This window comes from Peromyscus leucopus, chromosome 20 (assembly GCF_004664715.2).
Source record: "Peromyscus leucopus breed LL Stock chromosome 20, UCI_PerLeu_2.1, whole genome shotgun sequence".
Taxonomy (NCBI): domain Eukaryota; kingdom Metazoa; phylum Chordata; class Mammalia; order Rodentia; family Cricetidae; genus Peromyscus; species Peromyscus leucopus.
The window spans coordinates 34,956,723-34,977,950 of record NC_051080.1 but is presented as its reverse complement, the minus strand read 5'-3'; the positions used below and the strand labels follow the sequence as shown (position 1 = coordinate 34,977,950).

General features: G+C 55.4%; 1 protein-coding gene across 1 annotated transcript; it reads left to right on the top strand.

Moving 5' to 3' along the window:
• Positions 1-1,836: 1,836 nt before the first annotated feature.
• On the top strand, positions 1,837-16,244 carry Ift27 (intraflagellar transport 27). Its single transcript, XM_028871065.2, has 7 exons — positions 1,837-2,169; positions 7,382-7,461; positions 7,816-7,875; positions 8,931-8,990; positions 10,344-10,461; positions 11,322-11,431; positions 15,988-16,244. The coding sequence occupies exons 1-7, from the start codon at positions 2,136-2,138 to the stop codon at positions 16,084-16,086; spliced, it is 561 nt and encodes a 186-aa protein (XP_028726898.1). The 5' UTR covers positions 1,837-2,135; the 3' UTR covers positions 16,087-16,244.
• The last annotated feature ends 4,984 nt before the right edge of the window (positions 16,245-21,228 follow it).

Genomic DNA, 21,228 nt, shown 5'->3' with positions numbered 1-21,228 from the left:
TACTCCATGCTTAGTAAGTACTTTCTCAATATCCATGGGATGAATTCCTCAAAGAAGATGCAGCATGACTTTTCCAGGAGACATGCCTGTCTACCCAGACAAGACAGAAAGGCCAGAAAACAATCCCACCGACATCCAGCATGACAAACCAAATAATTTATTGGGGCTTCTTATGGGAGCATGGACAAGGGTTCCTATGGGAACCTGGGTAACTCTCAGTCAGTGACAGTTCCAAGAGTGTCTCATGACACAGGCACCTTTTCAGAGAGGCATGTCTTCCCCTTCTAAGTATTAGCCCTTATCCTGGGACCCAGTAAAAAGTGAAAAGGCAATGGGGTGGAGCGCTCTGGCCAACCTGCATCAGCAATGCGGAGCCATGATGGTGGGTACACCCCACCCCACCCCACCCCGAAGACTTGTGTGTTGACAGCCTGGCTCCTTAGGGCAGGTGTGATCGGAACTAAGGTTTTTAGGGGGAGTGACTGAATCCCTGGAGCTCTGACTTCATCAGCAGATTGATCCATTCATGGGTACCTAAGGTGATAGGCCACTGGGAGATGACTGGGTCCTGGAAAATGTAACCTAGTTGAAAGAGAGAGTGTCTTTGGAGGCATATGGCTGGAGCGCTTACTCCCTCTCCCGACATGAGGTGGCTATATTCTTACGTGCTATCATTGTTATGATGTTCAACCAAGTGACCAGATGAAACCTTTCCTGTTTTAAATCGTTTCTCTCAGGTGTTTTGTCATAGCAACAAATCCCCAACACACGGACCTACTTTCTCTCTCCCATGAGATCGTTTATCTGTTTCAGAGGTCTAGAGGTGAGATGACTTGCCTAGTCATATCCCACCGCTTGGTGACAAAGCAAGAGTCAAGTCAGATGGTGTTTACCCCCACCCCCACCCCTCATGAGGGGCAACATCGGGATGACATCCTTTCATTCACAACGGAGGAAGCAGACTGAGAGAGAGGCATGCCCTCCCATCAGTTCAGGTATCACTTTCAAATTGCGCCTTGTTTAGATTTTATATTTTAATTTAGTTGAACTGATACATAATTACAAATCTGTGTGTATTTACATTATGTATACAGTGTATGAGTTTCCATCAGGGCAAAGGTCTCTACCCAAATATTTATGGTTTCTCTGTGAACATTCCTCCTCCCGTCCGGTTTCTGGAAGGTGCCGTCCGCAGTCGCCCACAGTTCAAAGCATACCGGGCTTTCCTGCTCCATCTACACTGTTAACTTCTTCCTCAACATTCCACATCCTTCCCTCCCCGCTACTTCAGGTTTAAAGGCGCATAACAGGTTTTAAGGGCTTTAAAGATGGCACTTTGTTTCTAGATATGAGGCAGGGGATCTGCAGATGCTCCGTTGAACATAGGGTCCGAGGAAATCACCATCAAGTACTGGGCTCTCGAGACTGCGGCTTCCTCTATTGCGCAGGCGCCGCTCTGGCGGCGTCGCCCCGCCCCACGTGGGCGAACCCACTTCCAGGAGGACAGGGGGTGCAGGGTGAACTCTTCGCGATGGTTCAAGCCAAGCTCTGACCAATCAGAAAGCCCCGCCCCGCTAATCCCCGCCTCCAGCTGCATCCTGATTGGGCTGCTTTTTCAAAGACGCCAGGAGGCGCACAGCGGTGATTGACATCGTCTGAAGCCATTGGCCAAGCTGGGAGCCGTCAAAGGCAGAAACCTCTCGGCATCGTGCGGCGAAGAAAAATGGGTTTCCCCGCCTCCGTCTTCTATTGGATCTCTGGAGCCTCGGAGCGTTTGGCAGCAACCAATAGGAGGACAACATGGAGGGAGGAGGCGGGCTGGTGATGGTTGCCAGGATCCTGTTTGGCGCGACTCTTGGGACCAGTGGGATTAGTCGTTTGTGTCCTAGTTCTACGGCAGGGGCCTGGTCCGGAAGGCGGGACTGGGAGCGGTTCCGCTGCGCCCCGCCCCGTGGGCACCTCTGCAGGCTGCCTGGGGCCTTGGAGCCCAATGTCCACCCAACTCTAGCGTCCGGGCCTCCATCCATCCATCCATCCATCCATCGCGGCCACAGGCCCTGGGACCAGCTGACCCCGAATCCTAGCCCTCTTTCAGGCTCCCCCCACTCCCCGTCCCTGCTAGTGGGCTGGTTACCATGGTGAAGTTAGCAGCCAAATGCATCCTGGCAGGTGAGTTGTAAATGGGCTTGAACGCGTGGTCTTCGGAGCCTGAGCCGTCCTAACTCAGTTTTGGTTCATGATTGCGTCCGTCCACTGTCTGTCTCACATAGAAATGCCTGCAATGACCAATAAAGCAGATTCCGGAAAGCGGGGGGGGGGGCATTATTCCCTCGCCCCTCGGACACGTTTGTAGCTGCAGCTGTGTGTCCCCCCACCCCCTCTCCCGTATTTTGAGACCATCTTCACCAGGTAGGCTTACAGTACAAACATGGACTTTGCCCCAAAGTTGGGCGTCAGGGACGCTAGCCCCACAAAGTTCACATCAGTTACCCTGGCCCCTCTGGTGTCAGGAAGGTGGGAGTGGGGAGGGTTAGCTTTCTGTGCTCCCCAGCTGGGGGCGCGGACTAGGAGTTTCCCCAGAAGTAAGGATCTTGTTATCGTTGACTGACATGAAAAGAACCTGCACAATGCCTAGAGCATGAATAAGAATTAAAATAGATACGTGCAGGGTGAGTTCGTGGTCCTCACACCTGTGGGCGTGCCTTGAGCCAGTCGGAACATTTAGAAGACCACTTGCTTAGCTTGTAGACTGGTTAAACAGCAGCTGCGTGGACACTGCATGCCAGGCACCCGTCCTTCATTTAACCCCCCTTGCCACAGCACAGCAGGGCAGGTTCCGTGTAGTCCCTGCTGTGACTGGGGCACTGAGTGGCATTAGGGGCACTAGGTGAACCCCTAGTGAAGGTCATACACAGGATTCCCAGGTCTGCCTGACTCCAGATCTCTGTGGGTCGGGAAATGTTGGCTACTTTTCTTGTTGTTATGACAACATACTTGACCGGCAGCAGCTTAAAGGAGGAAGGACTTAACTGTGGCTCTCAGTTCCAGGGGACAGTCCATCCCGGTGGGGAAGGCGCAGTGGCAAGAGCCAGCGGCTGGCTGGTCACATTGCATCCACAGTCGGGTGGTAGAGCCGTGAGCGTGAGCGTGGCTGCTCAGCTCCCCGTCTCCTTTGTATCCAGTCGGGGGCGCCAGCGTATGAAATGGTACCACCCACCTTTGGGGGCGGGCCTTCCGCCTTAATTAACATAATTTCTAGATAATTTCTCACAGACGCGCAGAGCCCATGATTCTTCTTTGTAATCAAGAAATTAGCAAATGAGGAGAGGGTGTCTTTGGATCTTGACCCTTACAGACTGAGAATGGGGGGGGGGTAGTTCCCTCAATGACTTTCCTAATTTGAAAACAAAAGGGTCACGATGCAGAAAGATGAGTGACGGTCGTGTCTCAGACCCTGTTGTAGCCCCAGGAACCCCGGCTCTCTAGAGTGCCTCCGGTTCTCCGAGGAAGCGAGCGAGCGCCAGGGGAGGCACTGTTGTGTAACGAAAGCATGTTGGTCAGTCCCCTCCCCAGCTCTCTGCCCTTGGACACTGTTCAGCTTCTGCACGGGTAAGCTGGGGACATCTTCATTTTTCCAAAGTTAAGTTTCTTTTTAAGTGGGCGGCCCCGCCTGCTGTTCTTTGCTCGTGTCTCCTCAGCTGGTGAGCTCTCAAGAAGCAGGAAGCTCCTGTCATGAGCCTCTCTCCCGAGACTTGCTGTGTGCGTGCGTGCGTGCGTGTGTGCGTGCGTGCGTGCGTGCCGCATGTCACACCCTCAGTGCGCGTCTTCTTGCCCAGTCCTCACAGCCACCAGCCCATTCCTGTGTCACCCTCGTGTAACATGAGGCAAGCAAGGCCCAGAGCAATGGAGACCCTTGTCCCAGGTCCAGACCCCGGCACTGTGCCTGCCACGTGATTCCAGCCCCAGCCAAAGTCAGTAGCGGCTCATGAACTCTCTAGCAATTCTGTGGAGTAGGTACTGCCGTTAGCCTATCTTCCAGACGTAGCAAAGGGGGCACGGAGGGGTTCAGTAACGGACTTAATATGGCACAGTTAGTGTGGAGCTGGGGTCTGGCCCCAAGTCTTTGCCCTTTTGGTGATGAACCATCTGTCTAGCGATGTGGGGACAGTAGCCATGCTTCCCTGGAGCGTAGCCCTGGCATCCTTTCCGATGACATGAATCTGATATGGTAGCCACCCTGGTAAAGACAGCAGAGGGACAGATGACCTCAGAGGCCACACAGGAAGCCAGTTGAGATTTGCCTAGAGAGAAAGGACAAGATCTGGATGCGGGGGGTGGGGGGGGCATGTTCGGGGAACAAAAGGACAAACATGGTGCATCTCGTAAGGGACCATTGGAGATGGCCGGAGAGTTAGGGGTTGACGGAAGAGAGCTGTGGGTGAATGAGAGGACTCGGGACCGTTCTGTTCTGCGGCTCTCTGATGGGGCTGAGATGGGGTTGGTGGCGGGGAGAGTCAGGGACAGGCAGTGACAGAATCAGCTCCTGCCACATAAGAGGCCAGAGTCAGCCAGCAGAAGCACCGAGGCACACGGCAGTGGTGCAGAGCCGGACGGACTCCACGGAGCTAGGCGCGGGCCACGCACGGGAGGGTCACTGCCTGGCCGGTACAGCATACGGTTCCGTCATCCCTAGGGCAATGCCACCGTGCGCCACATCGCCCCCAGGACCTGTCTCCCCCGGCAGGGGACTCAGCTCGGTTTCAGAGCCAGGTGCGACCCAGGCCGTTTCTGTGTTTGAGACGTCCACGCAGGTTCAAGCCAAAGGTGGCGCCTGTGTCCTGGTGACCACTACACCCCACGGCAGTGACTGTCGGTTGGTGTCAGGTCGCCGCCGTGTCAGAGGCAAGGACACTGGGGGAGCCAGGTGCAGGGGGGATCACTGCCTCCAGGGCTGGGCAGAGAGAAGCTAAAGAGGGGGCTCCCAGTCCTGCAGATGACGTACGAGCTCCCAGGGCAGCTGTGGGCAGTGGGGGGATGTGACCCGAGGGTAGGCTTGAGAGACAGCCCAGAACAGATGAACTAGGGAGAAGAAGGCGGGATGCAGGAGGTGGTGGTGGCGGTGGTGGTGGCGGCCATATCCTGGAACAGCAAAGGTGCTGGAATACTAAGATGGACGGAGAAGTCCCTCAGGTCTGCGGTGAGACATGGGCTTGGCTGTGGACAAGCAAACTGTTAAAGACAGTGGAAGCCCCCACGATGCCTGGAAGCACAGCCAGTTTTGGAAAGAGCTGGCCTAGGGCGGCAAGAGAGAAGCCAGGGCTGTGACTGTGGCTCAGTAGTTGATCCCTTGCCTCACATAGCTAATCCACAAGCTAAGATGTGGGGGGCGCGGGGGGGGGGGGGGCGAGCCAAGGCAGAAGAGCCAGGATCACAGCCCTGAGGATGAACCCAGCAGTGCCCATCTTTGGAAAACTGAAGAGGAGGAAGGCGTGTAAGGGACAGAGGAGCGGGTAATGGTGACCAAACAGAGCCCGTGCAGAGTCACCACAACGACATGATCAGGGCGGGGCGATAGGGAATTGTTCAGGCCACCACCCCCATCTAGAGAGTTCACTAGTGAGAACCCAGGCGAGGTCGCCAGACTCGGCAGTTAGTCATGAGGCCGTGGGGAGCCTCACATGGTGCCTTCCCAAGGCAATCCAGTCTCCAGCCCTGGCCGTGGCTCTGGGGAACCCCCGCACCCAGCAGCCACGTGGGCTCACAAGCTCTCGAGGTTTCTCGTGTTCCCTCGGATGCTCTGCTTCTCAGCTGTGCTGTCTGCCTCTTGTCATCCTGTTGCTCTGAGAATATGTTTATCAGCTCCCCCGCCTCCCCATGCTCAGATCCCTCCTCATAGCCCACACAGGAGCTTTGCTGCCAGCCTTGGTGACTGGCAGTCAGCAAAAAGATTCATGAAATTAACCAAAACCAATCTGTGGGGGAATTTCCCAGGGAGGAAGAGCCAATTTCCTCCCAGGTTTAGGAACAGAATGCGAGTCAGGATAGCGACTGACTACCTTCTAGGACATCCGGGAGGCAGGGGAGAGGAATTGCTGGGCCGTCTGCCCTGGAATAGGTGGGACCCACTGAGAGGCCCATAGAGCAAAGAGCCTCAAGGTGGCATTTTGGATGGTCAGCCAGACCAGCCTAGTAAAGCAAGGCAGTGTAAACTTCCTAGATTGTCACCTAGCTTTCTCTTGTCCCCTGTGACGTCAGTGGGGGTGCAGCATGGGAGGGAAGGGCTTGTGAGGAGAGTGCTGCCCATGGCCGTTCCCTTCTAAGAAGCACTGGCAGGAAATCCAGTCCCAAATGGCTCACTCGGCCCTAGCTGAGGTCTCCTACGTCGAGACACCACAGCTGTCATCTAATTGTCTCACAAGAGAAAATGACAGGTGGGAAAAGTCACAACTGAGCAATGCCCGGAGCGTCAGACTGAGGACGGAGATTGGGGTGGGTGCCGGTGATGTCCCCGAGGGTCAGGAACATGAGAACGCAGACAGCCGCTGCCCCGTAACACCTGGGCAGTGGACTGAGAGTCGGTATTCTGCTCTCAAGAAGGGAATGATACCCTGCTCATGTAAGGCTGGCAGGGCTCAAGGCTACAGGTGGGACGGCGGAGAGGGCACTGCCCCCACGACAGCTCCGGAAGAACTGGTTACGAGACTGCTCCCTCTTATCTCGCAAAAGACTCAGGTCTGGGCCTGAAAACTGACAGGAACCTTTCTGATCTGCGGTCCCCGGAGCTGTTTGTTTAACCAAGAGAGGAAAAGGCTCAGCCCAGCTGGGCCAAGTGGCTGTGAGATATGACTGCAGATGTGGGGTCGGGGTGGAGGTGCGTGCTCCTCAGTCCGCAGCTAAGCATTCACCTGGCCCGTCAAGATGGAGTACATCACTTGAAAAGGAGTTTTCGCCCAGCCACTGCGGCCCCTGGACGTCTTGAATGCCAGTGCAGAGAAGGCAGGCCGTGGCTCAGCCAGGGAGGGTCACAAGTTGGCTGCCCACTCCCTTCTGCTGGCCAGACGCTGGAGTAAATTGGAGTTTGAAGTGACAGGTTTCCCCACGGGGTGTGCTTGGGTGGAAGACTTGTCACTTCCGTTGCCAGGGCTCGGGAGCCCTCCTTGATCCCTGTTACCTTCTAGGTCATTCCGGTTGACAGGGCTCTGAGGTGTAGAGAAATGTCTCCTGGATCAGTTACCCTGCTGGCAACGTCTCTGCTTCCCACGAGAGCTGCAGACGTTTGCTCTGAAAACTCGGGGAAAGTCAAAGCCCTCTGTAGGAGGAGGAGGAGGTTCTCACGCCCGACGGGACCCAAGTGATGTCTTTTCCTCTGCTCTGGCTTCAGGAGACTCGGCTGTAGGCAAGACGGCCCTGGTGCAGATGTTCCGCAGCGATGGGACCCATTTCCAGAAGAACTATACTCTGGTGAGCTGGGCCTGTGCAGCCCCGGCCTGGTCACAGTGTAGAGAGAGGCATGACCATTAGCCCTGAGAGAGTGACTTAGCAAAATCCCCAGGTGATGTCCTCAGAGGCCTGAGAAAAGATGGGGAAATGGCCACATGGAGAGCCAGTTTCCACTGGCCGCCAGTAAAGGACTGTCTCCTGGGGGGACTGGCCAGGACACCACATGGTTGCCAGGGACAGTGGAGGGCAGGGAGTTGGGAGGCCATCGGGGCCTCTGACTTCTACTTGACTGGGATACGTTTGCAGAGAGGTGGGGGGGTCTTGCCTCATTCTGGGTCACCCCACTAACGCCCATCATCTTGGTGTCCCCGGCAGACAACAGGTGTGGATTTGGTGGTGAAGACAGTGCCAGTTCTTGACACAAATGACAGCGTGGTGAGTGGAGCCCTGAAGCCAGGGCGTCTGGGGCTGCCGCCATGGGCTGGGGGTGCCCTCTCTGCAAGGGACGTGGGGTCTTGTCCATGCAGGGGGTCTTGGAGGGAGGGCCTGAGGAGGGAGGGGAGGGCAGGGCTGGGATGCAGGCCCTACCAAAACAACTTGGTATCTTTTATCTGAGTCCTTAATGGGATCCCTCCAGAGACCCCATGGCATGATGTCATATCCAAGTGGCTGCTCCCAGGGAGAGGGTCTGTAGCATTCACTGGATCCTTAAGGAGACCCCCGTAGGCAAAATGAAAGACACAGACGTCCCCTGATACCATAAGAAAGGCTGAGTCAGGAGCCACTCCAGAAGGCGGGTCATGGAGTGGACAGCACTGGCTACTGGTGTTCAGAGCCAGGCATGGGGGGTCCTGCACCTGGAGGGGGCTCGGGGATCTCAGGGGACTCCGAGCAAGCGAGCAGCAGCATGGTGGAGGGTTTCCACCTGGGCTGGGAAGGCTGGGCCCCTTGTGTCCGGAGCACACGGTCACCATCTCAGAGCGGTGACAGGCTATCATCGTCGCACCTGGGCTGGGAAGGCTGGGCGCCTTGTGTCCGGAGCACAGGTTCACACTGTCCTACTTTAAGCAGTGTCCCCAGGCCTCCTCGGTGACCTCCTTTACCAAGAATCCTTACACGATCTGAGAATCCATTTGGTTAACAAAGCACAAAGTGGCCTTTTGGACACCAAGATCACGTGTCAGCCAGCTCTGCGCTCTGTCCCGCCAGGTGGGCAGTCAGCCTGCTCCCTCCACTTTTGTGCTTGAGGTCGGGAACGGTGGGCCAGGTCACGATGCCAGGTGGGCGGGAGCTGTGCCTCTGCCCTCGGGGCACTCTGGACTGCTCTCGCCAGTCTCTCTGGGGCCTCAGATAGAGCGTGTGCGGAAGCACCCACGTGCATGGGCGTGTACTCTCTCTGCCCTCGAAACCACGTCCACAGAGCACTTGGTGGGAAACCTCGGCTTGCCCCTTACCGTGTTCACTTCTGAGATACACTTTTCCACTTCCAGGAACTCTTCATTTTTGACTCAGCCGGCAAGGAGCTGTTCTCTGAAATGCTGGATAAATTGGCAAGTAGTGTGCTCTTTTTTTTTTTTTTCCTCTTATCCACCTCCGCCACCCACTTGTGCCCAACCCTTTCTCTGGTGGCACTCCCCGAAGGGACACACTGGGGCCATCAGAAGTAGCCATGCAGGATCCTTTAAGGGGCATTCCTGCCAGCTGGGGTTTGGGGCCCTTGGCAAGCAGGTGTTCCTACGTGCCCATCATGGCCACTCCCAGCTCTGGAATGTGCCAGGAGTCTTGAAGCTGGTCAGTCCTTGAAGCCCCCTCCAGGCTGCTGCTTTTGAACAGCCCCTTCTGGGGGTTTTACAGCCCTCTCCGGCCTCCCAGGACAGGACCACCGATCTCTTTCCCTCTAGGGAGGCCTATAGCCAAAAATGAGACTCTGCCCCCTCTCCCATGCCAAGAAGGGTCCTTGCATTGGCCTTATTCTGCCAAGCTCTCCAGAGCCCATCCTGGGCTGGCCTTCCACGGATACTAGAACATAGGATTCCGCAGGCCCCACATGGTCAGAGCAGGGCCTGATTGTCTAGGGAGGTGGTACCCAGAGCCTGTGCACCAGAGGGAGAGTCCACAGCCCAGGCAGAGGCATCCTGTGACCCCCATCATGGGCAGGCAGCAGGATATTTAGGGACTCTTTAGGCTAACAGCCCTTAGTGTGGAACCCTGGCTCTTCATTGGGTGACGGCGCCCCCCACCCAGGTGTTAGTGTAGTGTGCATTAGGGCTGATGGCGACACCGTGGGGGAAGCCAAAATTGTCCCCAAGTTTTGAAGAGCCCACCCTTACGAAGAAGATGCTGGTAGATACATCCAGGGACCAGGCAGTGAAGGAAACCGCGTCACCCTCAGCAGCCCGCAGTTTACGAGAGCACCATAGTCTCTTTAGTGGTGGTGGGCTCTCAAATGATTGTAATGCGTGAGTTAGTAGAACCATGCGAGACAAGAGCGGGCTGCTGTCCCCTAGCCTGGCTGCCCCTGGAGCCTGTCAGCCAAGGCCAGTCAGCATCCCCTCCGAGCTGTTTTCTTCAGCTACGAAGTGAGACTCTTCCCCAGACAACCCTACCAACTGGGGCGTCTCCGTGATGAGAGGTGCCTGGCAGCCACTGCTCCCTTCTGGGTAGGAATGCCCCTCCCCCAGGTTCAAGCTCACCTGTCCCAGATGGGAATGCCTGTCCCGCAGGAGTGCCTCTGAGCCTGGCCTGCTCCATTCATTCTGTGGTGAACGGTGGCTGTCTGTGAGTGCGACAGTTTCCCAGCTCACATCCCTCCCTCACCCGCCTCCCTGAAAGCTGGGTCCCCTCCCCCCATCCAAGAGTCCCTGTTCCACCCCTGAAATGTTCTTCTCCTGTCCCCTGCTTAGTGGGAGAATCCCAATGTCCTGTGTCTCGTCTATGATGTGACCAATGAGCAGTCCTTCATCAGCTGCACCAGGTGGCTGGAGAAGGTCCGGGCCCAGACTCCGGGTACCTTCCTCCCAGGTAGGAACTGTGGATAGCCTTTTGCTAACAGCAAAGGCCTCTGGCCTTCAGCTCAAGGGCCTTGGGTCACTACACATGCCACTGTGGGAACAGGACAGGGGCCTGAACCCCCGAATCTTTGACTCAAACAACCTTCACTGTGCCCTTGCTCTGCCTTTTCATGGTCTTGAAAACCGCCCTAAGCCTGGGGTAGGGAGACAGTGCCACCCACCAGGAAATGTTGTGAGAGTCTGGATAATAACAAGGAAGGTGCTGCATTCTGAATTGATGTTTTCAGAAAGCTAACTCCGGGGAAGAATCCCTCATTTTCCCCAGTACACAGGGCACAAGTTACATTCCAGCCCTGTTATCACTTCGGCATGCTTTAAATCAGCTTCTTTCTCATCCCTGTGTGAGATCAACAAATTCTCCTCATTAGAGGCCAGAGAAAGCAGCCTCCAGAGACGGGCTGAGAAATTAGCACAGCCGAGCCAGCTGGGAACGGAGCTCAATTACCTGAGTCCCTGACTCCGAGCCCGGGCCCGAGATTAGCATTAATGACCATGTCCGATGTTGGTTCCATGTGCTGGGAATTATCACAAATGCTCTTCTAGACTCAGCCCAGGCCAGCCTGGCGCTTACAGCCTTAAGGAGACAAGGAACATAGATTTGTGTGAAGCCACAGGAGAACTCTGAAGGAGCTGCATGTGCACCGCAAAGCCAACCTGTCCCCTGTGGCCCTTGGGGACCTTCCCTTCTGGTGCATAGCACCTCAAGTGGGCAGCTTCTGTCACCTGATGGATCACATGCCTTCTCTCTGCAGCTGACCTCCCATCCTGCCACCTCAAAACACAATTATTGTGGTTATTTCTCTTGAGTAGGTGTTTTAGTGGGGACTAAGACAGACCTGGCTGGCCGACGAACAGTGGATTCTGCGCAGGCCCAGGCGTGGGCACTTGGCCAAGGCCTGGAATTCTTTGAAACATCTGTGGTGAGTCTGCCCCCCCACCCCCCACCCCACGCTCTGAGCCACTGATCTGAGAGAGCTCTGTGCTGGAGGTTTGTTCATGACCTCAGATGCATTTAGTGGTTCTGTTCCCAGGTGCAAAATCTAAATTCTGCATTCCAGCCAGAATGCTGACACTCCACCCAGAATGCTCAGTGTGTGTCCTGAGAGTCCTCTGTGTGGCCCCAGGAAGCAGGACAGATAGCCCACCCTAGGCAAAGCTGCGTACATCTCAGGAAGACTTTGAAGTGGAAGGTGTTCCATCTCCCTGACCCTTGAACTCTGTGAGCACTGCAGAAGGGACACAGCACTTACTGTTGGCTTCAGTGGCACCTCCCGGATAGCTCTGCGAGACAGGAATTGTCCTGTCCCCAACTCAGTGCTGAAGTGAAAAGTGACTATCCCAGGCCCGCATGACTGGAGTGCACCCAGCCCCAAGACCACCACCACCACCACCCCATCCCCCCCACCCCTGGCCTCTCATCGCATAGGAGCATCTAGTGTCCTCTTTGATGTAAGAGCCCTCCTGCCGTGAGAAACCCTGAGTGATGGGTCACTGGCGTCATCGGGGCTGTCTAGCACAGTGACAGGTCTTCTGACATTTGGAACGTTGAAAGGTTCCGGGCACGTGGTTCTGACCACACCACATGCCTGTTCTGAGCCTCCCACCACAGGCATGCAGACGGCCCAGACCCCAGTGTCTCATAAGAAGCCGTGGCCCTCCCTCGCTCAGGAGCATTGCCCAAGAGTCCTGCTAGGCCTGCAGTTGGCTATGTTGTGTGAGGTCTGACCTTGAGGTCTCTAGACCCAGTTCTTTGGCTTTCCAAAAGAGTCAGCGGGGGTAGTGCATCCCCTGGGTGTCACCTCCTCCAGCTGCAGGCTCTGTGCTGTGTGGATGTAGACATCTCTAGTGTCTGTCCCACACTGGCACACTTCCCCAGAGAAGGCGTAGCCTTCAGGGCAAGAGTTCTGCCTTCCCACGGCATGGAGCGCATCTGGCTCTGGGACCCCTGGGAATGGGATGTATACCGTGGGGCCTCAGCCTCCTCACCCGCAAGGACAGGGATAGGAAACTGCCCTTTGCTGATTATCATACACAGGCGTGTAAAACACGTAACACAGCATCTAGTCTAGTTGAGTAAACACTCAACATGCTAGCGTTTTATAACAGGACTGCTCCCCTAATATGGTGTTTTAATTGTTACTACTTACTAAACCCCGGAACCAGTGTCTGGTACAGAGATGGATGTCACCCCTGCCTCTAGTCCAATTACCACGATACTCGATTAATGAAGTTCAAAGGCGAGAGCTTGCCCTGCCCAGGGCTCCCCGGCCGTGCCGTGCCGGGCCGTACACTTTTGAGCGAGCAGTGAGCTGTAGACCCATAGCTCCCCATTCCCTCCTCCTCCCCCTTCGTCAGCCACACCATCCCCTCCCCCCAACACCCCGTATTTCCCAGAAATTAAAACCTGCCCCGACACATCAGTCACCCCAGGCCACTGGTCAGCTCCATTCGGGTGTCGGCGAGGATGCGCATAAATCCTGCTTGAAGAGGCTGCAGTTGAGCACTCGGTATTAACCATGCTAGTTAACTAGTCCCCCCTGAGTTGCCGCTAACAGGAGCGCCACTGGCAGCCCGGTTAAGAAAGCTGTAATTAAAAAGGGAACATAACCCGATGTGGTTTGAGACGCTGCCAAGCCCATCCTCCTCCTCGCTCCTTCCCAAGTGCGGCCGCCTCGGGGAGAGACCCCCACAGTTCTTCAGCTCTTAAGCACCCCTTCATGTCTGACATTTCCGGGCCCCCAAAAAAAGTTAAAAAAAAAAAAAAAAGGATGTCTTTGAACAAAGTTTAAAGAATTTTCTAAACCAAGGTCAAAACCCATTGTGCATCGCTAAGGTGAGATTACGTACAGAACGTGAGAGCCAGGCCAAGTTCACGTCTCCCCGGGGAGGGCTGCCCTCCCTGGCCGCCGAGGGCCTGCTGTTTGATTGTGTAAATTACCTTTTGAGCTTCAAAGCAACCTGACAGGGCAGCTGCCGCTGTCACTGTTGTTCAGTTAGCAGCCAGGCCCAGAGAGGCTGTGTATCTCTCCCTGGTGCACAGCCAAGGGGTAGAATCAAGACCAGGGCGCAGCCCTGCCCTGCCCAGGAAGAACAGAGTGCTTCAGGTCTTCCAGAAGGAGTACACACACACACACACTTGACCTCACGGGACCTGCTTGGGGGCCCTTGGTGACAGAGTTCTAAGTCAAACCGAGGGCTAGTCTGAGCCTACTCTAAACATTGTCACTCAGTAAGTAGCCTGTGTTGTCCGTGTCCAAACTGCTCAGGATGATAATTAGTCATCAGATAAAAAGGCTTCTATTGCTGGCGGCCCCCTTAATGCGTTTGGAAAATGGTTCAATTTCCATCTCTTTCCAAGCACTCCATGATGTCTGTCGAGGCTCCTGGGCATTGAATTCCTTTCGTTTTATGATGGGTTCTCCCGACTTGTGCTTTGGAGAGCTTTTGACTTCATCTAGAAACTTCCCACATAAGGCTTCATAGGCCTCCTTCCCTCCGCTGGGCGCTTAAGGACACTTTGGTTGGGGTGGAGGGGTGGGGGGTTATTCAGTGACATTGACTGCCTGGGACATGATGGCCACACAAGCAGAGGTGCGGCTGGCTGGGCTCTCGTGCCTGTGGGGATCTTAGCAGGTGCTCGCTCGGCTGCAGTCTGTCCTTTCAGCACACCCTTGGCGCTGAGCCCTGCTTTCTCTTGGTCCGCAGCTCCCCCTGATTGCACTTGCTTCTCCCTTGCTGTGGGGTCCAGGCAGCTTTCTTCCCTGGGCCTGGTACACTTCTGTCCTTTGTATGGCCACATCATTAAAAAGGTCACCTGCACCAGCCTGGATCAGGATACACTGTCCAGCTGGGCCCCTCCACCCTCTGGGCTTCATCCACTCCTCCGTAAAGTGCAGACACACCGACTTCTGCGATATTCCTCCCATTTCATCGGGGACACTTCAGGGCCTCGTATTGAGCTCTGCTGCGCCTTTGGCAGCCACTGAAAAGCTTTCAGACAGGCCCTTGTAGACTCTTAGCTGCATCTCCTATCTGCAGTGTGCTAGGTTCTCGCTGCCACTTTGTTCTTAAAAATGCCCAGATGGTGTGGTGGTGTGTCCCTGTAATTCTACTGCTTGGGAGACTGAAGTGGGCAGATAAAGCATTCAAGGCCAGCATGGACTGCATAGCAAGACCCTGTCTTAAATTGGTGGTGGTGGTGGGGGGGGTGATGGCAGTTAGAGATGTAACTCAGGTAGAAAAGTGCTTATCTAGTTCAGGGCACTCTGAATTTGATCATCAGCACCATAGAACATACCTAGAACCCCAGAACTCCAGAGGTAGAGGCAAGAAGATCAGAAATCCAAGGTCAGCCTTGGCTATAGTGAGTTCGAGGCCAGCCTAAGCTACATGAGACCTTGTCTCACAAAACAAAAAAGTTGGCTGAGAGACAGGTTCCTAGGTTGGGTGCCCTGGTGTTGCAACATTTTAGGCCCAATGAAAAACTTGGGAGATAGGAACCCAGACACAAAACAAAACAAAACCAGGCCCCCACATTGCAGGTGCATAGTGGCCATGGTGTCAGGAGGTTGCTGTGTGTGTGTGCCCTGCCTTCTGACAGCCCCTCGGACCTCACCTTGGAGGGCCCGTCATTGGCCACTCTTGGATGCAACCTAAGACAAGCTCCTTCATTTTTCCAATCCTCTGGACAATAGAGAGGTCTTCTGGGCACGTTTAGTCATGAAAAGCAAGCGTTCATTTCAGCTCAGTCAGTGCCACCCCAGGGATCAGGGATGAGGAAAACTATTAAAGCTCCAGCCAAGAGCCAACTCTGCACCTTCTGTGGTGTCAGAGACGCCCTCCCCAGCCAGCCATGTGGGAGGAGCCATGTGTTCTTATTGGGATCTGGCCCCATCCCAGAAGTCCTAGCGTATTCCTTAAAGATAAGCCTGTTCCCATTTGTCCCTGTGTCTCCATCATGTCCCCTCTCCCCGCCCCCCACCCCCACCCCATAGTCCTACTGGGGCCCTGGAGTAGAAGGTCCCCGCCTCTCTGGTAGGGGGTTGGGTGTGCTGTGCCTCTCTTGGCTGGGCTGGGCACTGTTGCCCTTATAGCCCCCTCTCTCCTCTTCGCACCTGGAGGCCAGCTGTGGCCAGACTCTCTCCTGTAGCACATCTGTCTGCTGTCTTGCTTTGGCCTCTGTCATAGCTGAGTAAGGGGATTCATCTTCACGTCCTCCACGCAGAACCCTAGTGGCCACAAGGACGGCTCTACAGAGAGACCTCAGGCCAGACCCCGGCTCCACTACTCACATGCCATGCAACAGTCTGTGTGTTCTTTCTGTTTCCCATAAAATCTTCTTCGCTGTGACAGCAGCCGCCCAAACTGCACAAAGACGCCCTGACACCAGGTGTCAGGAGCCTGAAGTGAAAAACGCCTCTAGTAGGGGCCAGCTCCCCCAGGCTGTAAACTCTCATACCCTTCTCACTTCTTACAGAAGGAGATGGACAATTACGAGGCCCCCTTCCACTGTCTGGCCAAGCAGTTCCACCAGCTGTACCGGGAGAAGGTGGACATGTTCCATACCCTGGTGTGAGGGTATAGTGGACCGTCCCACGGGGCTGGCCAAGCTGGGCTGGGCTGGCCTGCCGTGAGTCCAGCAGACCTTCATCTCTCCAGAAGACAGAAGATGGAATGTCTGGTACTTCTCAACTATCATCACAGCTTTCAATAAAATGAGGAAAGTGAACATCAGCTGCTTCCGTTCTTAACTGGGGCTGTGCCTTTACCCCCCCCCCTTGCACTGGCCAGTCACAGGGTACACCTGGCCCCTGTTTCCACCCTCCGTGTATAGGGCCTGCCTGTTGTGCAGGTCCCCAGTAGACCTTCGGTAGAGAAGGCCAACCCCGGGCTGGTTTGGAAGTACCCGTGAGCTGCCGCAGCACCAGTACATAGAACCACCCCTGGCTGGAGGATCTCCAGGCACCACTCTTCCTTGAGGGGACTACTGTTCCACAGAAAACAGTGACCCCTGCCCGCACCCACTGCTCAGCTTGGGAGTCAGCCAGCCTCTCGCGGCTACGCTGCTGGGAACCCCGAGTGCCCAGACCGCTGAGAGCTGGCTGCTTCCTGTAACGGCCCCCTCTCCGCTCCGAAGCTGGGCGACTGGCTGTGTCTCCCTCCGCATCGAGCTGAGCCGCAGTCCACACCAGGGCTGCGGCTGCAGTGTGCCACCTGAGGCCTCCTAGGATTGCCACTCTCCCCTGGGAACCCCCACTTCTTCAGCGACCCCCCTGGTCCACAGGGCTTTTGTCACCTCCTGTCCCCGATCCTCTTTTGAGAGAGTGTCATACCAACAGCACTAGCTAGGGGTGTACAGCCCCCCATGTGTCCTTGTGGTGACGGCCATGATGGAAGGGCTCTGGTTACTGCTGGTGACCCACCACGTCTCTACATGAGCTAAGCGCATTACACGTATCCGCCAGTTCTGTCCTTACAGCATGGAGTCTGTTAATATCCCGCTTTTACAAATGACAAGCTGGAAGGAGAAAATTAAGCTCAGCCAAGGGGCAGCCGAGCCAGAACGCTAGACTCAGACTCCAGAGCCAGCAGCATCCCGCTCCCCTCCTCCCTCCCCCTGAGCTTGGCAGGAGCTGTGGAGGCCACGCTGCCTGCAGAGGGTGAAGGTCAGGCTGCTTGCCAAGGTCACAGGAAGGAGAGAGAAGTGTGTGCAGGGCAGCCAGGCACAGAGCAGCAGCCAGCACCCATACCTCCCTACCCCATGCCGTGACTCCTTAGTGTGCACTGACTATGGCCACTACAGCCTGGCAACTGCATCACTTCAAAAAAAAACCACAACTGAGGGTTGACTGCAGGCCAGGCACATGTCTAGACACTGGCAATGCCAGGCTACGGAAGGTCCTCGGTGTACAACCAAGAGAACAGGAAGCATTTTCCATCATCCTAAAGCTGGTTCCTGGGGCCCCAGGATCTAGGCCTGAGATCCCGTGCCACAGAAACCATGTCCTAAAGGTCACTTGTCTCGGCAACTGCCCTCGACCGCATCTGACCCCTCTGCTCCTCACTCTACCCTTCTGTGAGGCCAAGGTGACCAAAGTGGAATAAATGATGCCACCTCTCCTCAGCCTCAGAACCTAGTGAAGGAAGTCCCCGGAGAGTCCTGCAGCTAAGGCCACTGCCAGTAAGAGGCACTGGCATTGGGCTCCCCAGCTGGAGGCCAGGGAGGCTGCGGAGCTGGTGCCCGCTGCAGGCTGGGTGCTGGTGCCCTTGTAGGAACCCAGGCAGTGTCGCTGCAGTTGGAGTGTCTCTCTGGGGACTCATGGGGAGGCGCCTGCTTCCCAGAACACCAGGGACCTTGCAGAGAGCTCTGATGGGAACATGTGGAAAGGAGCTATGGGCAAGCCAGGTGGCATTGGGCAAAAGCTGCTTCCTACCTGGAAAGGGGCAGGGGGATTGTTCATCTGACAGCTGAAAGAGTCACGGCTGCCTCCCACCGTCCAGGGGCACGGATACACCAAATCCAGAGAGACCACAGCAGACTAAACCAAACCAAGAGTGGACCTTGGGGAGTGTGCTACTCCTTCCGTGGTGAGAGAGAGAGAGAGAGAGAGAGAGAGAGAGAGAGAGAGAGAGAGAGAGAGAGAGAGAGAGAGAGAGCGAGAGAGAGAGAGCATGCTTCCCTCCTCCTCCTGGGAAGAGATTTGAACAGACTCACAGGCTTCAAATCGGCTGGTCTAAGGCATAATGAGCGAGCGTGCCTGACCACACTGAGGAGCCTTGGCGAACGCAGCAGGAATAGAGAGCAGACTGAGTTTAATGGATGGAGAAGGCACAGGGCTTAGGTATTGAGCCCATGGGCCTAGATTCCCTGGCAAAGTGGTTCTTCCTGTAAATAAGACCCTTTCAGACAGCACAGATGGAAAAACGGAACTGTGGTAGCTGGACATTGGGGTAGTGGGACTGGGCTAGATGGGACCCTAAGGAGATGAATTTTAGACCTGACATATGTCTGCATGTGCCTGTGTTGGGGTACAGTCACGGGCAGCGAGGGAGGAAGGTGCAAAGGCTCTGGAGCCTTCCAGTCGGGAAGAACTCCAGGCCAGTGAAGACTAGTCTGGGGTGTGCTGAGGAAGCAGAGGGAGGTGGGTCCACAGGGGCCTGGGTGAGAGGAATGTGTGACTGATTCCAGAGCAGCAGAGGCCAGTGAGAAGAAACAGTGTGGCTCTTCCACCCTCCTGGTGCCAGCCACCATTGCAGGAGCCTAGCGAGGGGTTTATCCCCTTTGGAGACTGAATAGACATCCACGCTATAACTGTGATAACTGTGGGTGTAGGGTGTACTGGGGGAGGGAGAACGGAGGTCCTTTTCCACCTTATTTTGAGATGGGGTCTCATTGAACCTGGGGCTCATAGCATAAGCCAGACTGCCTGGCCAGCAAGCTCCACACATCTGCCTGTCTCATTTGTCATCCCCCCCTCCCCTGCCAGCAGTACTGTGGTTACAGATGTGTGCATCTGTGCCTGGTCTTCTGAACTCAGGTCCTCATACTTACACAGTAAAGCATCTTACTGAGTGAACTGTGCATCAGGTCTTGTGTCCTGAATGTGTGTGAGCACTTACTGCACACCAACCCATTCCAGGGAGTGATGCCTGTGCTCAGTCAGACCTTGTGTTCCAGTGGGATAGGAGAAGGGTTGGACAGAGGAGGTTAATCGTGCCTGCTGTCAGGGGTCAGGAGAGCAAGGGAGGACAGAGGCCACCCAGAGCCAGGGTGAGGGTTGTGATATGAAATGGGCAGGTCAGCAGACACCTCACCATGAAGGTGACATTGAAGCTGGATTTGAAAGTAGACAGAGCCACTGGCATCCTTGGAACAGGGTTCCCTGGCATCCCTCGGGGATGGAGCCTTCCTTCTGCAGCGGTCAGAACAGGGACTCAGTCAGGTGAGCAGGAGCCGGGTGCATGGAGGAGGCAGCGTCTGCCCTACAGTTACCAGCCGTCTGTAGAGAACAGTGAGCCAACAGTGGGCTTCTAACCTCTGAGGAATGCACAGAGTACCCAGCTGGAGTCTCCTAAGACAGCCCCAGGAATGTGCAACAGCCCAGGCCTGGGGAGAGGACTCCTGTTCTGTGGCACATGGCCTGAGGCTCCATGAAGCTGGCTAGCAACAATGCCCTTGGCTACCCCTTTTGTTATTGTTGAGACAAGGTCTCATGTAGCTCCAAGTTGGCCTCAAACTTGTTATGTAGCTGAGGATGACTCTGAATTTCTGGTCCTCCTGCCTGGACCTCCAGGGTGCTGGGATTCCAGGTGTATGCCAAGGTGTCCAGTTTATTAGGTGCCAGGGATCAAACCTGAGACTGTGCATGCTAGGCAAATTCCAAGCCTTCAGCTACTTCTTTTCCTCTCACAGAGAAGGTTGAGACCATACAAGTGGGAGCCATGGCTGGGAGCCACTGTTCAAAAGCATACATCTTTTTCCCTGTGTAAAAACCCTTAACATTCCCCCACCCCCAGGAGCTGCCCTGATCCTTTCAGATGGTGGCTTCCAAGACCCCGGTTACCAGTATAACCTTGTTCCGTGCTGGGGGAGCAGCCCGGGTTCTGTGGCTTGGGTGAGCTGCCTGGTGTACATGGTTTTCTGCAAGGAGGTGAGTACTTCCTGGCCCCACTGTGGGCATCAGAACAGATTGAACTGTCCCTGGGATGGGACCTGCTGAACATGCTGAACCGCACCTGTTGGGGGATTTTCATGCATCATGTGGAGAGAAGCCTTTGTCTGGCTTCCCACCTCTACTCATGACCCCATGCTTGTCTCTGGGCAGAAGCTTTGACATGTTGGGGGATCAGAGACAACCAAGACTGGCCCCGAAGGAGCTTGGAGTGTGGAGATCAGAAGAATAGCTGATGGTAGACACATTGCAGCACGTGCAAAGGCCCTGGGGTATGAGGCCAGGGCCTGCGTGTAGCGTGGGGTTTGGGGGGAGGGTGAAACAGGAACACAGAGTTCTTTTTATCCAAAACAGAAAAGTTGGATCCTGCCGGAAGAAGGCTTCCACAGAAACGACTCACCTGGGCATGCCTTGGTACAACCATCCCGGGAGAGCAGGAGAGCAGGCAGAAGTGCTTGGAGGTGAGGCGAGAGGTGTCACTACACTCCGGCCCCAGAGGAGAGCTGACGGGTGAGGTGGGTCAGGGCTCACTGTCTCCAGCATCATCAGAGCCAGTGCATGTCAGTCCAACATGGAGCTGCCGCCCCCACCCACCCACATCCTTTTCCTTGGAACACCGATTGATTTTTTTTTTCCTTAAGCGTGTTACCCTCTATTTACTTTAGAGACCGAGAAAACAGAGGGAGAGTGACTTCTTCAGATTGTAAGTCGTTAGTGACGGAGGTGGGATTAAGCGCTCTGCCTGCAGCCCTCGGTGGATTTCATGATATTTATGTATAACGCCGCTCCTTCCCTCTGCCACCCCGCAGGTAAACAGAGCTGATAGATATGAGGACGGCGACGGTGGCAGAGAGCTTGCCTCCATCCTCAAAGGCGACAGGAGTGCGGAGGCTCATTAGGAGGAAATATTGAACGGGCAATTTTCGCCTCCCGCCTGTGATTGGAGAGGAACGCTGATTCTCACCAAAGCCATTACTCAAGTGGCTGTGGGGGGTGGGAGGGAGAGGGTGGAGAGGAGCTCGGGGGCAGGAGACCAGGAGAGTGCA

Bases quoted from the DNA above. Each gene is read 5' to 3' on its own strand.
- Ift27 (XM_028871065.2), top strand. From the start codon at position 2,136: ATGGTGAAGTTAGCAGCCAAATGCATCCTGGCAG. The intron at 7,462-7,815 runs GTGAGCTGGGCC...TGTCCCCGGCAG, and splicing joins TCCAGAAGAACTATACTCTG to ACAACAGGTGTGGATTTGGT. The intron at 11,432-15,987 runs GTGAGTCTGCCC...CACTTCTTACAG, and splicing joins AATTCTTTGAAACATCTGTG to AAGGAGATGGACAATTACGA.